The sequence below is a fragment of the Vicugna pacos genome, chromosome 10 (genome assembly GCF_048564905.1).
Source record: "Vicugna pacos chromosome 10, VicPac4, whole genome shotgun sequence".
NCBI classification, from domain to species: Eukaryota; Metazoa; Chordata; class Mammalia; order Artiodactyla; family Camelidae; genus Vicugna; species Vicugna pacos.
In genome coordinates this window covers 29791597-29807720 of record NC_132996.1, presented here as the reverse complement: position 1 = coordinate 29807720, position 16124 = coordinate 29791597, and the positions used below count along the sequence as shown (strand labels likewise).

General features: G+C 38.7%; 2 protein-coding genes across 5 annotated transcripts in view; both read right to left on the bottom strand.

Annotated features, from left to right (window-relative positions):
• The window catches only part of LOC102530707 (olfactory receptor 51M1-like), a 259108-nt gene that overhangs the window by 36688 nt on the left and 206296 nt on the right, over positions 1–16124 (bottom strand). For 2 of the 4 annotated variants that reach the window (XR_012076536.1, XM_072969351.1), the window contains one exon: positions 3751–3829. Coding sequence is in view for 1 of the 4 variants with exons in the window: in XM_072969351.1 (XP_072825452.1) it covers positions 3751–3829 (79 nt within the window). In the remaining 3 variants the exon portion in view is untranslated. Of the gene's footprint in view, positions 1–1592; positions 2447–3750; positions 3830–4896; positions 4975–16124 lie in introns of those variants that run through there. The other 2 variants (XM_006203594.3, XR_012076537.1) reach the window with 2 other exon arrangements.
• LOC102527557 (olfactory receptor 51B6-like) lies at positions 2469–3808 on the bottom strand. Its single transcript, XM_006203430.3, has 2 exons — positions 3751–3808; positions 2469–3535 (listed from the first exon to the last, which is right to left on the bottom strand). The coding sequence occupies exon 2, from the start codon at positions 3372–3374 to the stop codon at positions 2475–2477; it is 900 nt and encodes a 299-aa protein (XP_006203492.2). The 5' UTR covers positions 3375–3535; positions 3751–3808; the 3' UTR covers positions 2469–2474.

Sequence of the window (16124 nt, the reverse complement as noted above, 5' to 3'; positions counted from 1 at the left end):
CCTGATTTAGGCTCTTGGGGAGTAAATTCCTGGTAGAACACGCAGGAGCAAAGAGGAAGCTGGTTCAAACAGCTGAAGAGAGAAAGAAAGGAAACAACAGCTAATCCATCCCAGAGTCCTGAACTATACCAGAGATATCTGCTGCTATTTCCACAGATCTTCTGCCTTTCCCTTCCCCATCCACCTAGCAGGGAGGGGAAGGCAGATTTTAAGCATTTTCCTATTGCAAAAAAATATGAAGAAGCGATTACTCAGAAGACAATTTTTAGGGGAAGCTCTGGAGATATGTTCCTATATCCCATTACCTCTTGACTGACATATTGCCACCTTCCTCTGTAAGTTCCAATAAACCAACTCTCTACACCTCAACCCACCCTGCCATGCCCTGTTATTTACACTTAGCCTTCTAGGACAAGACACACTGGAGCCACTTACTGACATGTTCATCAGTCCTTTGCTCATCAGTTCCATAGGTGTGACTCTAGCCTGAGCCTGGCCAAGGTCTTACTTTCAAGATTACCTCTTTAGATCATACCCAGAAGCCAAGCTTCAAGAAGCATTTGTTTCAGAAGGTCCTCCCCAAGGCCCTTTTCTGCCTCCTCCCTCCTTCTTTGTTCTCATAGCCTTGGGGATTCAAAGCTTTGGTAGAGTGGTCCCCCAAGTTCTCACCCTATGTTCTGGTTTGGGCACTAGTCTTGTCACCAGAAAGATGACTAATTTTAAGTATCACATATTAGCAAGAAAGAAAAGGCTAGTAGGATGGCCTTTTTGAGAACTCCCAGAACTTTACCTCTACATTAAGGTATATGTGACTACAAGTATCCGAGCAGGGCATTAAATTGATCTATCAAGAAACTCTCTACACCCTATCTCTTTTGACTTTACTCTTGAGATGCCACTGCAACCCCAGAGCTTTGCTCTGTTTCATAGGAAAAACTGAACTTCCCAGTCGTTTATTTCTTATGAGCTCTTTCTCTAATGTCTCTATCCTCTCTCTGCAAGATAAGGAAGGACAGAAAGAGAGAGGAGAGAAATTTTAGGGGTTGCAATCAAACGTACCCATTTGAAGACTTAAGAAAACATATTGTTATTCTAATACCATTTATGTTAGTCTACTGTGGCAAGCCCTAGGATTACTGGCCTAAAGATAAAATCAAGAAAATTTTCCTTTGATTTAGCTTAGATCTCCCTTAATTCAGTCCCAAGAGCATGAGCAAGGGATGGACTCCTACTGAAAGACTGGTGATCTTATATTTTTGAAGGTATTAAATGAGAATACAACGTAAGATGTCCAACTACTTGAAGGTATTACAGGGCGTAGTAACAAGATACTCAGAAGTTGCACATATTTAGAGAGAGAAAACCAAGAGACACACACACAGATATGAGTCACTTTAAGTTTCATTCATTTTAATCAAAACTATATTTTACTAAAGATGATGCATGTGGTAGTTTCTATAATACAGTAGGGAACAGACCTATGTTATCATTATTCCCCTGAAATACACAGTCTAGAAGTTATGAAAGAAAAAATATAAATGTCATACTTAATTACAGACAGATATACAGCTGAGTTGAGTAGAAATTAATTAATTAATTAATTATCAAACAAATAGTCCCTTGAGCTGATCTAATAAAGATCATTTATTAGCCTGGAAGTTGCTAAAGATCTTGTTTCAAGTTTGTTTTCTCCATATTAGGACTAACTCATCAAGACAATGATCATCTGGATGAGGAATTATATTTCTATTTAGCAGTAGTTGTAGTAAAAATAACAGCATAGATATAATTATATCTCTGTTATATTACTTACATATATTTTAATGAAAAATAATTTTATTTAATAAATGTTTATCAAAATTTTAACTGAACAGATTTAGATATACTTAAATGTACTTTCTCTAGAGTTGTCATATTGAACTGAGAACAGGGTAAGGCTCATTGCTTTACTTAGTGCAGTTTTCTAGCTCCATATAAGCAAAAAATAAAAACAAAAACAAAACTGGATACAAGTCTGAAGTCAAGAGTGTGCTATTTTTAGGTATATCAAAGCCAATACATGCAGAACATAGTGAAAAAAAATGAGCTTTGACTTAAATACTGGTGACCCTTACCATAAATCCAAGAATCATATAATAGGCACCAGAGGCTCACCAAACAGGGTGATTACCTGGGAAAACAGCAAACACTTGGACACGAGATTAGTGTTGTATATATATTATGTAATATACAACTCAGCTACAAATGGGCAAGGTGAGATGATGTTCTATTATTGTATTATTTTAATTTCTTTTTATTTTGGGGGGAGGAGGAGATGATGTTCTAAATAGCACAAATGTTGGCTTCCATCTACATGGCTTTCCCTAGTTGCTCCCACCAACAGAGCTGTCAGCTTGTCCAGGTTCCCTGAATTATTCTTCAGAGAGCAGTGAGTCAAAGTTATGCTCTAGAATGAGGCAGAGAAAAGAAGCGAATTATACCAATCTGGATCTGCTTGGTTTTAATGCTATAGTGACAGGGTTCATGAAAGGGGGAAAAAGGAAGTAGACATAGCTCATCGTGATGTGGACCACATGAGGAGCATGTCTTCCAAACCTATGGATGAATGTCAGACCAACCACAGTGACATAGAAAACCAGGATGCAGCAGATGTGGGAGACACATGTGTTGAGGGCTTTGGCCCTTTCTCCAGAAGTGATGCTCATGACAGTCTTGAGGATCAAAGTGTAGGAGAAAAAGATGATGAGGAAGTCCAACAAGACCATTGCAAATACAACCACAACTGGATAGAGACGATTGAAAGTAATGTTAGCACAGGCTAACTTGATGACATCCTGGTGTAGACAGAAAGCATGGGAGAGTACCCGGGATCGACAATAGGGAAACCAGGGAAGGCAAAGAATTATTGGCATAATTGACAGACCGGCCCTTGTCAATACCCCCATCCCAATCTTTATTACCTTGGTGTTGGTAAGGATTGAAGAATATCTCAAGGGGTTGCAGATGGCAATAAAATGGTCATAGGCCATGGCAAGCAAAATACCAGATTCTACTATAGAAAGAGTATGAATAAAGTAGGCCTGAAAGAAGCAGGCCCCATGGCCAATCTCCCTGTGATTCAACCACAGGACCCCCAGAACTGTGGGCATCGTAGTCAATGTCACTCCAAGGTCAGTGGCTGCCAACATAGCTAAGAAATAGTACATGGGCTCATGGAGGTTATGATTATCCCTGATGAGAAAGAGAAGGGTGCCATTACCAAGAAGTATGGAGATGTAAACCACCAATAATGGGATGGAGATCCAGTGATGTGCCTTTTCCATGCCTGGGAAACCAGTCAGCAGAAATGGGGAAGCAGTGGTGTTGAGCCACATTGCAGGCCTTGCAGAGAGGCAAATATTCCCTTCAGGTCATGCAATAGGGGCTCTAGTCCTGTAGAAGTTGCTCCTGAGTGTGCTACCCGTTCATAAGATGTTTATCAGTCTTGACTTCCAGTGACAACAAAGATGGTAATTTAGTCATTCCCTGGAGATTTCTAGGCATGGGAGAATACAATGTATACAGAAAAACTCAATGTATTATTCCGAGTTGATTATATATAAGGCTTTGAACAATATATACTAGGTTCACAACAATATATGCAGAATAGACCTGGTTGATGTTCTTAGAAATTATATAATCAAAAAAAAAGACAAAATCAAAAAAGAAAGCACTATATTTGAATAGTACCCTATTAACACTGGAACTTACAGAGTGTTTTTCATGGTGCTCCTTATCTTGACTGCTGATATCGAGGGCAGATGTAAAGGTTTCCCAGCAAGTATGAAACCTGAAAGATCAATAGAAAGTTGATTCTAAGCTGTGTTGGAAGGGCAAGTATGAACATCCTATGGCAAAACAAAGAAACAGTTAATAAATAAATAAGCAAATAAATAAAATAAAACAAATAGTTGATTTGAGGGAATAACTAATATTAACTCAGTATGCCTAGGGGGAAAATTCGGTCGATAAACCTCTGGAGACTTTGGGGAAGCTACAAAAAAATGGTAAGAGTTCATTATAGGTGTTCATCTCCAAAACACATACACCTGGAAATCCATGTTGCCTGGCATCTGAATACCTTAGTTACTGATGTGCTGTGTCTCAAAGAATTCAAAATTTCATAATATGGATTCGAAACTTATCCGTAAAAGGTAGATTTTATGATAAACATTTGAGAGCACTAGCTGTCAACAGCACAACACAAACTACTGTTGGCATATCACCTATTTGGAGATACAAGGATAGAAATTAGTTATTTAGGCAAGTTCAAGGAGAATATTTTTTGAAACCTGCAGCGTCTGATGAGATTTAACAAAAGTGAGAAGTCTCTGTGACATTCAAACGTTAAGGTATCATCTAGCGCTGGCAGCCAATCTCTAGGAGTATAAAAATTGTGCCTTGGTGGCAGCAGCCAAAGAGAAACGGGGCCACTTTCTATTATGGTTCGTATGGACTATCCATCTCACATGCTTTGAAAAGAATATCTTGGTGTGAATTTAATGCATGACTCCCAGGACCCTTTTTCACTACAAGAAAAAAAATGTCTGCAAGATTACTGGGCCTTCATCTTCAGGAGAATTTTGTTCAAATGCCAGCTCTGCTACTTAGTAACAACAATGATATTGGGGAAGTCACTTAACCTTGGGCTTTGGTTTTATTATATTTAAATGGTACTAGAATTTGCCTTGGCCAGTCATGCTCTTCACACAGGGCGTGAGAATAGAATGGAGTTTTCAACAGGAAAGTGTTTTGCAAGGGTTAAATTATTCTTCACTTTCCAAGTTTTGTTACTGTTACTGAGAAGAGACTCCTTTCTCTCTGTCTGGTGGGTATACACCAGTGTTATTCATTCACCTGAAATGCGTCAAGTGTTCTTAAGAAGCCTGGAGAACAGGTATCAGATGATGGGGTTTTGAGGAGGCTGGATTTGACTGTCACTGGAAGTATTAAACTAGAGGTCATCTGAGCAGCGGATAAAAGATAATGTGTCTGAGTGAAAAGGAAAAAGGGATAAGGAGCATTGTGAGTGAGCGTGGGGACTTATGATGGTAAATAAGCACATCAAGCCAGGAGCACTAGGACCAGAGTAGGTTGAGGGAAAAGCGATTCAGTCTTCAGTCGGGCGAGAAGAGGAGGAAAACCTGACTTCTACCAGTAAGTGAAAGGCTCAGAAAATACTCATGCAATGTTAGAGAAGCAGGAGTGGGGGCACCAGACAGGGAAGACAGAGTTGGAAAGCAAATATAAGGAACAAATAATTGTTGTGTTTCCATTATGTGTCAGGACTCTAGAACATTACACATGCCTCACTCTTTAGTAGAATCCTTACAATAGCCTTTTCCCTCCATTCTATAGAGTCATACTGGTTACACGTCTAAGGTGATACACTAAGCAAATGACACAATCCTTTGTATGCACTGTAGGTTAGAAAGACTCCAGGAATGGGTGAAATCTCTGTAGCATTTAGGAGTACAACCAAGCCTGTTGCTTTTCTTTCTGGTTTCATACTGAAAAATTGAGCATTTGTACTTGATTTGCTCAGAGCTGTTTTTGTGGTACATGAGATTACCTGTGGGTTCTGCAGGGGTTAAAAATCGTAGACCTTTGTCTCGTCCCTGCAGCCACCCAACATTTCCCAAGGCTCTGACTTAAAGGGGACTTGGGTTTTCATTAATCAGAAGCTAATTCTCAAGGTCTCAAACCCTGTCACATAAACTGTGGACCCCATTCAGACCCCAGAGATTCAGCTCACACTTTTACGCTTCACGTGTTTCCTCACCTTCTCCTGGGCTCCTTGTCTTCACTTTTCTTGACACTTCCTTTTCTATCTCAATTACTTAATCCATTTCTCTATTTTTTAAAAAATCTCCTAACTTTTGTCCCTTGTCATTCCTTTCTAAATAGTTTAAATACGCAATCCATTCTTTTGTTTATTCTACCTGTAGGATTTCCCATGGTTGTATTTTTAATAATGGTAATATCCTTAACACAACGCCTAGCACATAAATTTGTGTTCTTTTAAAGTCACTAAATGATCAATTTGCCTGCACATGCAAATTGATTCTCTGACCACCTTACATTCCTGATTTTAAGCAGAGTCTCAATTCATCAAAGCATATAGATTGACTGACACGCCCTACAAGTGATTAATTGATTCAATACATAGCTGTGTCCTCAGGACCTGGAAATTCCTTCAGGGTTGTTATAAGGGATATGGAAAGAAAAGTCCTACCCTATTTTCAATTTAGGTGGTATTGAATGACGACTGCACACTGGGTACTTTTCCAGGTGCTGAAGATACACAACTATGTCCATCAATGTCCTTGATTTAAAGGCACATACAGCCCAGGCTCCATCCAAGATTCATTGATTTGGCATATCAGTCTTGGCTGACAGTCAAATAGTGACTTCTCACCACAAAGTGTTTGAATCTCTGATGATTACAGAGCTACCTCTCCTCACACTTTTGGAAGAGATTCTATCTTCTGAGCTTACCTGGACTTCTGGAGGAAAAAAAAAGTCACACCGGAAATCACAGGGTTAGAAAGGAGGCCAAAGAGGTTGAAAGTTTAGACATGAAGAGAGCAAGTAGGATTGTATCATTTACCCCTGAGTCTACACCTGCTATCTGGTTTGCTCCCATAACTCTTCTTTGCCTCATGTGTTCCAGATCTATCTTTGGCCTTATTTTATACATTTGAGGAGGTAATCCTTAAAGATGCCAGGTTTTAGAGATGTCTGAGAGTCTTAAGGACCCAAGCCCACTCTCCACATACTCTTGATATATAATAGCATCACTTTTTTTTTTTTTTGCTGAGAAACCAGATCCTTTTGCTGCCCTCTCTACCCTTGTGCCTTCAGTGAGACCTCAGTGAGAAGATTCATCAGATACTCTCACTGACCTGAATTTTGGTTCTTTCCCATTCTTCAGTGCCATAGTCATGAATCTGGAATTCTTAGCCTTATCAAGGATTTAGTCAAAACACCGTTCTTTTCATCATCTTCACAAAAGCCTGGCTGGTGGGAACATTTATTTTAGAAGCTCCTCTCCAGGTTTTATTCCTCATTTTGGTCATTCATTGTCACTTCCTTTCTGTCCTCTCTCTCTCTCCTCTTTTGTGTGTCTCTCCTTCTAAGTCTTCTTCATCCTTATTTGCACCCTCAGCTTTAGAGATCTGGGGCTTTGAACAGCAGTCCCCAAGGTCTCTGCCCCAGCTTTTACTTAAGCCCTGCTGCTAGGAGAGTGATTAGTTATTTATATCTATTATCACATGGAAAAAATAAAGTGGACTAGTTAAGGATCTGGAATGAAACAAAATCCTTAAGGGAGCTGCTTGGGAGAACTCCCATACCCTGTCTATAAAGTGAGGAATGTATGTGAATTAGAGGAGAGCAGGGTATTGGTTCTGGTGAAGTAAAAGAGATCCCCCCATCCCATTCTTTTTCCCCTAAGCTTGTCTGGCTTCAGGCAATGGGAGCTCGGAGCCCTGTCTCATGGAAAGGAGCTCCCCTTTCCAGTCCCTAACTTCCCCTTATCTCTCTGTATCCTCCATACCCATTTTCTCTATAAGGAGACAGAGAAGGGCGAGAATCATTTTCAGTCAAGTCATCAGTAAGACATGGAGGACAGGAATCACAATGCCCATTGTCTGGAAGCCAGAGGTCTTACTGCCTTCCCGTAGGAAAGTAGCAACACAGTAGACCGTTAATGACTTAGACCACTAATGCAGGAACTTGAGCACTTTGTTTACACTATGACTGTGGCTCTTGCTGTGCCACTTTGGACAAGTGATTTAACGTCATTGTTCCTGTGTTCCTTATCGCTAAAATGCATGTAATGATAATCACCACTGCATAAAGGTTTTGTGAGGTTTAAATACTAATTACTAAGAATAGTACTCAGTATGTAATAAGGACTCAATTGATGTCAGCCATTATTACCTCAGTCGTAATTATTCACACTTATTTTAATTATTTGTACTTTGGACCATCTTTCCCTACTGAAGAATGAACTGTTTGAGAAACAGACTTCACCTTTCACAATTTAATGACACATAGAATCCATGTCATCTTTTCTAATTTCTGCTCCTGGAGGTAGATGATGTCACAGGCAATTTAACAATGTGTCCCTGATTCTGGAGAGTAACTCTCATTTCCAGATTAAAACCACTAACTCACAAACACCATTCTGTTTACTAAAAAAACTTTTAAAAAATCTACATTAGATTTTAGTCATAGATCTATAGAGGATATAGAAATAAACACACAGATATGTTCCTTTTTTAATTAAGCAATTGATGACACTCAATTAATTTAATTACCCATTGTTTTTTATGTATTTAATTATTGAGACTGTGAGGAAGAAAATAGAATTGAGAAAATGTATTGTAGATAAACCTAAACCGGCAATTGGGAAAAGCTTCAATGAACAAATTTTTTAAATAAAAAGATTATTAAAGTTAATTTACATAAAGAAATATGAATGAATTATAAAGGTCTAGCTCAATGAATGTCATTTTTTAAAAACTGAAGTACAGTTGATTTACAACATTACAGTAGTTTCAAGTGTACAACATGGTGATTCAATATTTTTATAGATTATACTCCACTTAAATTTATTACAAAATATTGGCTCCATTCCCTGTATTGTACATTATATCCTTGTATCTTACTTATTTTATGCCAGTAGTTCATACCTCTTAATCTCTTTCCCCTATTTTGTCCCTCCTCCTTTCCCTCTCCCCACTGGTAACCACTATTTTATTCTCTGTATTTATGAGTCTGTATTTATGAGCCTGTCTTTGCTTTATTATGTTCATCTGTTTGTTTCATTTTTTAGATTTCACATATACATGAAAGCATACAGTATTTGTCTTTTTCTGTCTGACTTATGTCACTAAGCATAATAACCCTCCAGGTCCATCTATATCATTGCAAATGGCAAAATTTTATTCTTTTTTATGGCCTGAATAATATTCCATTGTGTGTGTGTGTGTGTATATATATGCATATATATATATGGTATACACATATACCACATTTTCTTTATCCATTCATCTGTAGATGGACACTTAGGTTGCTTTTATGTCTTGGCTATTATAAATAATGCTGCTATGAACATTGGAGTGCATATATTTTTTTCAAGTAATGTTTTCATTTTCTTAGGATATATAACCATGAGTGGAACTGCTGGATCGTATGGCAGTTCTATTTTTAATTTTTTGAGGAAACTCCAGATTGTTTTCAATAGTGGTTACACCAATTTAAATTCCCACAAGCAATGTACTAGGGTTTCCTTTTCTCCACACTCTGGCAAACATTTATCTGTTTGGAGCAGAAGCCCCAAGGGAGTTGGCTTTCCAGGGTGTGATAGCAGTCTTCCCCTTGGCCTGGGCTGTGGCCAGGTAGCCTTGGGTGCAGCTTATCCTGGTTTCACTTTTCCCCACTGTGTGTACCTTGCTTAGAGGCTGGATGGGAGCCAGAGGGGCTGATACCACACTACTCATCTGGCTTTGCTCCCTCCCAGGTTTATGCAGGCATGCCAGCTTTGGCAACGGTGGCAACAGTGGTCTCTGCCCTGGAGCTAGTTTTCCTCCCTCTCTAGGGGCATTGACTGCCTCTTCCCTGGTCAGAGGCAGGGCTGGGGTCCAAGCTGTCTCCATTCCAGTCTCTGCCTTAGTTGGTGAGTAGCCTGGGAGCAAGGGGTTAGTGCAGGCAGCGGTCATGCCGGGGCAGTTCTGGCAAGTAGGAGAGAGCCCCAGGCAGTTTTTAATCTATGACTGGTAGTAAACAAATCTGTAAATGTGCTCTTTAAGAGTGGAGTCTTGGTTCTTACAGCCGTCTAGTAAGTCCCACTGGTTTTCAAACCAGCTCAGGGGGCTCATCTTCCCAGTGCCAAACCCGAAAGGTGGGATGCCTAATATGTGCTCAAACCTCTTGCTCCCTAGAGAGGATCCGCCAGCCTGTGATATTATTTTCCTCTTCTCTGTCCCCTGCTAAGGTTGTGGGTCCCAACCAGGTTGCTTCTCCTCCTCTCCTACCAGACTCTTGTGTAGATCTTTCTTTCTAGTTTTGTTTGTGGAAGAGCCATCCTGCTAGTCCCCAGGTTGATTTCAGTGAGAGTAGCTCTATATGTAGTTGTATTTTTGATGTGCTTGTGAAGGGAGGCAAGCCCAGCGTCCTCCTACTTCACCATCTTGATCTCCCTCCTCCAGTGATAACATCATGCATAACTACAAAAAAAAAAAAAATAGCAAACCAGCAAGCTGACATTGGTAGAATCCACAGAGATTATCTACATTTTAATAGTTTTACATGCTCTCATTTGTGTGTATATGTGTATAGTTTTATGGAATTTTATCACATGTGTAGATTCATATAAATACCACTGCAGTCAAGATGCAGAACTGATCCATCCCCACAAGGCTAAACTCATGCAACTCCTTCAGAGACATGCCTACCTTTCTTCCTTTCCACCCTCCCCTCATCCGTGACCTCTGGCATCTACTGTCAACCTATCAACAAGTAGTTGCTGTAACCTCTGGCAACTACTGTCTTCCGTATCAAAAAATCTAGACATTTTTCCAAAGAAGACATACAAATGGCCAACTGGTGTCTGAAAAGATGCTTAACATCTCTAGTTATCAGGGAAATATAAACCAAAACTACAGTGAGGTATATCACCTCACACTTGTTAGGATGTCTATTATGAAAAAAGACAAAAGAAAACAAACCGGTAGGGATATAGAGAAAAGAGAACTTTAGTGAACTTTTGGTGGGAATGTGAATTGGTGCAACCATTATGGAAAACACTATGGAGGTTTCTAAAAAATTAAAAATAGGACTACCATATGATCCAACAATCCAACTTCTGGGTACACATCTGAAGGAAATAAAATCATTATCTCAAAGAGATCTCTGTACACTCACTCTCATTGCAGCATCATACTCAATAGCGAGGACATGATAAACAACAACCTTCATCAATGGTTGAAGCAATTAAAATAATATACATCACATTTTAATTTACCATATATTACACATATATATTTATATATACATATACACACACCCTACATATAATTCAGCCATAAAAAAGAAGGAAATCTTGCCCTTTGCAGCAACATAGATGAAACTTGAGGACATTACGTTAAGTGAAATAAGTCAGATAGAGAAAAACAAATATTGCATGATTTCATTTACATATGGAATTTTAAAAAGCCAAACCCATAGAAATAGAGAGTAGAAGGGTGGTTGCCAGGGGCTTGAAGTTGGGAGAAATGGGTAGATGTTTATGGGAGGGCACAAGCTTGCAGGTGTAAGATAAGTAAGTCCTAGGGATCCAATGTACAGCATGGGGACTACAGTTAACAATACTTTATTATGTACTTGAAAGTTGCTAAAAGAGTAGTTTTTAAAGGTTCTCACCACACACACACACACAAATACTAATGCTGCAACATGAAGGAGGTGTTAACTAACCTCATTGTGGTAATCATTTCACAATATATACATGCGTATATCAAATCGGCACAGTGTTCACCTTAAACTTGCATATGTCGAGTATACCTCAATAATGGGAAAAGTTAAAACCTATAAACCTAAAGACAATTAAAGACAATCAATTGGGTATGTTTATGTGAGTCTATTTCTGGTTTCTCTCTTCTGTTTCATCAGTCTGTGCGCCTGTCCTTCCACCAATACCACACAGTCTTGATTACTACAGCTATATAATAAACCTTAACTTTGAATAGGGTTATTCTTCTCATTTTATTATTTTTCAAAACTATGTTAACTACTTAAATCCTTTGTCTTCCCATATAAATGTTACAAAAAGCCTCTCTATATCTTTGAAAATATTTGCTGGGATTTTAGCAGAAATTACATTAAACCTATAGCTCGATTTGAAAAATAATTGACATCTTTCTATACTAAAGTTTCTGATTCACAAACATAGTATGTCTCTCCACTTACTCAGGTTATCTTTGGTATTGCTCTTCATTATGTTGTAATTTTTAGTATCTACTCCTGCTCATTTTTTTTATTAAGTTTACGCCTACCTGTGCATTCAGTATTAGAGAGGTTGTATACCTTAGCTTGTTCTGTTTACTTTGCTAGGGCATTGATTTGCTATGGCTGCCATAACAAAGTGCCACTGACTGCACGTCTGTAACAACAGAAATTTATTTTCTCATGGTTCTGGAAGCTGAAAATTCAGGTTCAAGGTGGCAACAGTGTTGGTTTCTTTTGAAGCCTCCCTCTTTGTCTTGTAGATGGCCGTCTTCTTCCAATGTTTTCACATTTTTTTTTCTGTGTATACTAGTGTCTTTCCATGTGCTCAGATTTTCTCTTCTTATAAGGACACTGGTCAGGTTCGATTATAACCGACTCCAACAGCCTCATTTTAACTTAATCACCTCCTTAAAGGTGATATCTCCAAATACAGTTACATTCTAAGGTACTGAAGGATAGGACTTTAATATATGATTTTTTTTTTTAGGGGTCGGCACAATTCAATCCATAACAGCTAGTAACCGATTGATGGTTCCAGCAGGAATCATCTGGGCCTCTGATTTGCATTAACCATTACTTGAGTCCTAACAAAGCTTGACTGGAACTGAAACTTTTCTTCAAGAACGGGAAATTTGTTATTCTGGTAACATATATTTATTTTCCCTTAAAACTGGTAAAAGGCAGGATGGTTTCTATAAGAGTTGAGGAGAAAATCACAAATACTATCCCTAGGTCTAGAGTGATGGGATACGCTTGGCTGAAACACTGTACTATAATTATGTTCACTGCATTTCTAAGAAAAGAGAAAAATTCTGGCAAGATAAACAATAAAGGAATGGCGAGAACTGTAGATTTTTGGGTTCATGTGGGTTCTAGGAGAAGCTGCCTGGCTTTTACCATATTGACTTTAATCCATCTAACTTTCCAATCTCAAGCTAGCTCTGAGATAAATCAGCAGAAAATATAATTAACATTCAAAAGACCAGCCAAGAAGATGCTTAAGTTTCCTCCAGGAAACAACCTGGAAAAATTGACTTTCAAGTAGATGTGGAGGGATACATGGCCTCCCATAGGTGATACCAGAGTCTGCTGGGGCCAAAAAGACAAGCTTTCTGACTTCTCACACATAAAGCCACCACCTGAGGCTCTATTAGCATCACACCTTATTTGGAGAAAATGCTCTAAGACCTTGGGGAGGTCAATTAAGTATTCCATCTCCTTCACAGGAGTGGCTAAGATAGAGAAGATGTTTCTTAAGATCCCAATTGGCTAGAAAAGGAAGAACTCTAGGGAGATGCTTTCTTTATTAATAACCTCACTGACTGGGTCTCTTAGCAGTCTTTGAGAAGCAGTCAAAACCTTACTCCTCATTCTTAACAAGCTATGGTGCATGTGAGTGGGGAAACACCCAGGAGATGCAAAACGAGGCTATCAGGAGACTCCTCTCTAAGCTGTCTGGAGAGATGACAAGGGGCAGAAGGGAAGGGTCTCTATAGCTCACAATTCTCAATGAAGGCACAGATCTCAGACTGAAGTTGGTAGCACTTGGGAAGAATTTTGGGCATGAGTATCTAGTGCCCTGCCTTGTGGTATAAATATGGTTGACCTTCCTATATGTCCCCCATCCTTTCTAGGAGGCAAATACACAGGTACCTCTTATTCTAACAGACTTTTAAAATGATACAGAGAAGGATTGTGGCTGTGAATGGCATTAGGTTACCTAAATTTTGGCATACTCAACTAGAGAGTCTTCCTGTTCTATCCTCAACCTTAGGAACCTCATTCCTTCCCTATAGTCTTTACTCAGCTTTTGTCTCTTCCCTCAGTTTCTTCTTTTCAGAAACCTAGAGAAGCTCCCATTAAAGGCATGAGAATTTCCTACAGCATGAAGTACGATATAGATCTGCATGCATTTCTTTGGAATAGAGAAGAGGAAACTGAGTTGAAGGTTATGGGCAAAATAGAATCGATCCCTCCACTAGTTCACTACTTGTGCTACATGTTCTTTTACAAGAGGGGATTGTTACCAAATTGCAGTAAGAGATTCTTCTAAAGAATATCATTGCTGAAGGGCCAGAGAAATAAAGGGAATGAAGCTGTACTAAGAACACACAAGAGCAGCGATGTGGGATTATCTTTGCATCTAACGACTGAAGAATAAACACCTTTTATTATAGTCTCAATAAGCACTAAATTTTGGGTTGTCTCTCACTCCTGGGAACAGAGTAGGGAAAACGACAAGTGATTTTATCCATTTTCCATCCCTTAGGGTCAAGCCAAAAGGGTTGAATCATTGTCTTATGCCCCATCTTCTGGCACCTCTTCACTGCTGGAAACCAGCTAGATCTCACTGGTACAGGTACAAGGTAAGATGGTTTTCTTTGAGAGCATCTCAAGAGTGGTGGCTTACACTGACCAAATAACTTCAAAAAAGCATGTCTGAATGAGAATATATATTTTTTTTAATTTGAGAGGAAAAACCAAAACAGCTTGAAGAAACTGTTTCAGTATGTGACAGGCCAAAAAGCAGGACATGCATTTGCTCTTATTCAGTCATTTACTGATGACTCTTGATTTTTTTCACAAGTAAATATATACCTCCCTCAGACTACCCCCTTTTGAGTAAAAGACTTTTCCATTCTCCCATTTATTCAAACTAGAAATCTAGACTCAGTCTCATTTTATTTTTTCCTCATTCCCATTTTTAACATATCAGCAAGTAGTGACACTACCTCAAAAATGCATCCTTATCTGTGGTTAAGTTTTTTTTTTTTTTTCATTTCCACTGCTGCTGTTCTCATTAGTCACCATCACTCCTCATCTGGATTATTTCAATAGATTTCTAACTCCTTTCTTTTCTTTTATCTTTCTTGATTATCCATTCTTTACATCATAGTCCAAGTGATAATTTAAAATGTAAATCAGAATATGTCACCATCCCCTCCTCCACTGAGTTTTTAGAACTCTTCAATGTTTTTTCATCACATTTGTAGTAAAAACAAAATTCCTATTGTCCTTAAGATCATTTGATAACTGACTGGCTGCCTGGGTTTCTGATGTTACCTGTTATCCCTCTTCTATTTGCTCACCAAGCTCCAGGCATACTAATTTTCCCCTCTCAGTAGGACAGTCTTCCTCTAGATCATCATATGGCCAGCTCTTCCTTGTTATTCAGGTATCAGCTCAGAGTAACCTCCTCAGAGATGCACACTCAGGTCACCCAAGATACTACACTAACCTAGATGCAGTTCTGTCCCCATCAATGTATTAAATAGTGCTGCTTTATTTTAAAATTGCACTTCTATGGATCTAAATTTTTCTTACTTATATTTAACCTAATTTATTATTTATGAGACCAGAGACTTTGTCTTATTATCATTTATTTCCAGTGCTTAAAATATCATGCCTATCACATATTGGGTGTTCAAAAAGTATTGGGTGAATTAATGTATATATGTATAATGTATATAAGTATACATACACACACATGCATGTATGTACATATGTACATGGGTGTATGTGTATATATACACATATGTATGTATGATTGATGCATATATGATATATGTATCACAGATTAGGTACTTTGCTAGGTGTTAAGCAAGGGAAATAAAACAAGAAACCCATAGTCTAGTGGATGTAAAAACCTCTAACATTAACTGACACCTCTCTGTTTAAGCAGCAATAAAGCCCTTGTTTAATATTGGGTAAGACAAATTCAAAAGCCTACAGCTGGATGTAAAGAGAAGAAGATCAAGAAGATGTTTTTTAAAATACAAATGGAGAATTTGAAAGGAGAGAAATCAGGTTCTGGGGAGTTATTTTAGTGGGCCAACAGAATAATAATGGGGAAAGAGAAAGAAGCTATGTGGAAATAAGAGAAGATGAAATTTTCAATGAAAGGAGAAATTCTATCATGAGCCATGTCCTTGGCCAGCCTAACCATTTATTCCAGCCCGAGGGTCTATGATCATCTGAATTCCAGTTCGTTTAGGGCCATGGTAGTGAGCAGTGAGCATTTCTGTAGTGTCCAGGCGAGACTAGTAAACCCTTAAGGTAAACCCTTTTAG

What these genes read in the sequence shown, in the direction of transcription:
- LOC102527557 (XM_006203430.3), bottom strand. Translation starts at nt 3,374, where the DNA reads ATGTGGCTCAACACCACTGCTTCCCCATTTCTGCTGACTGGTTTCCCA.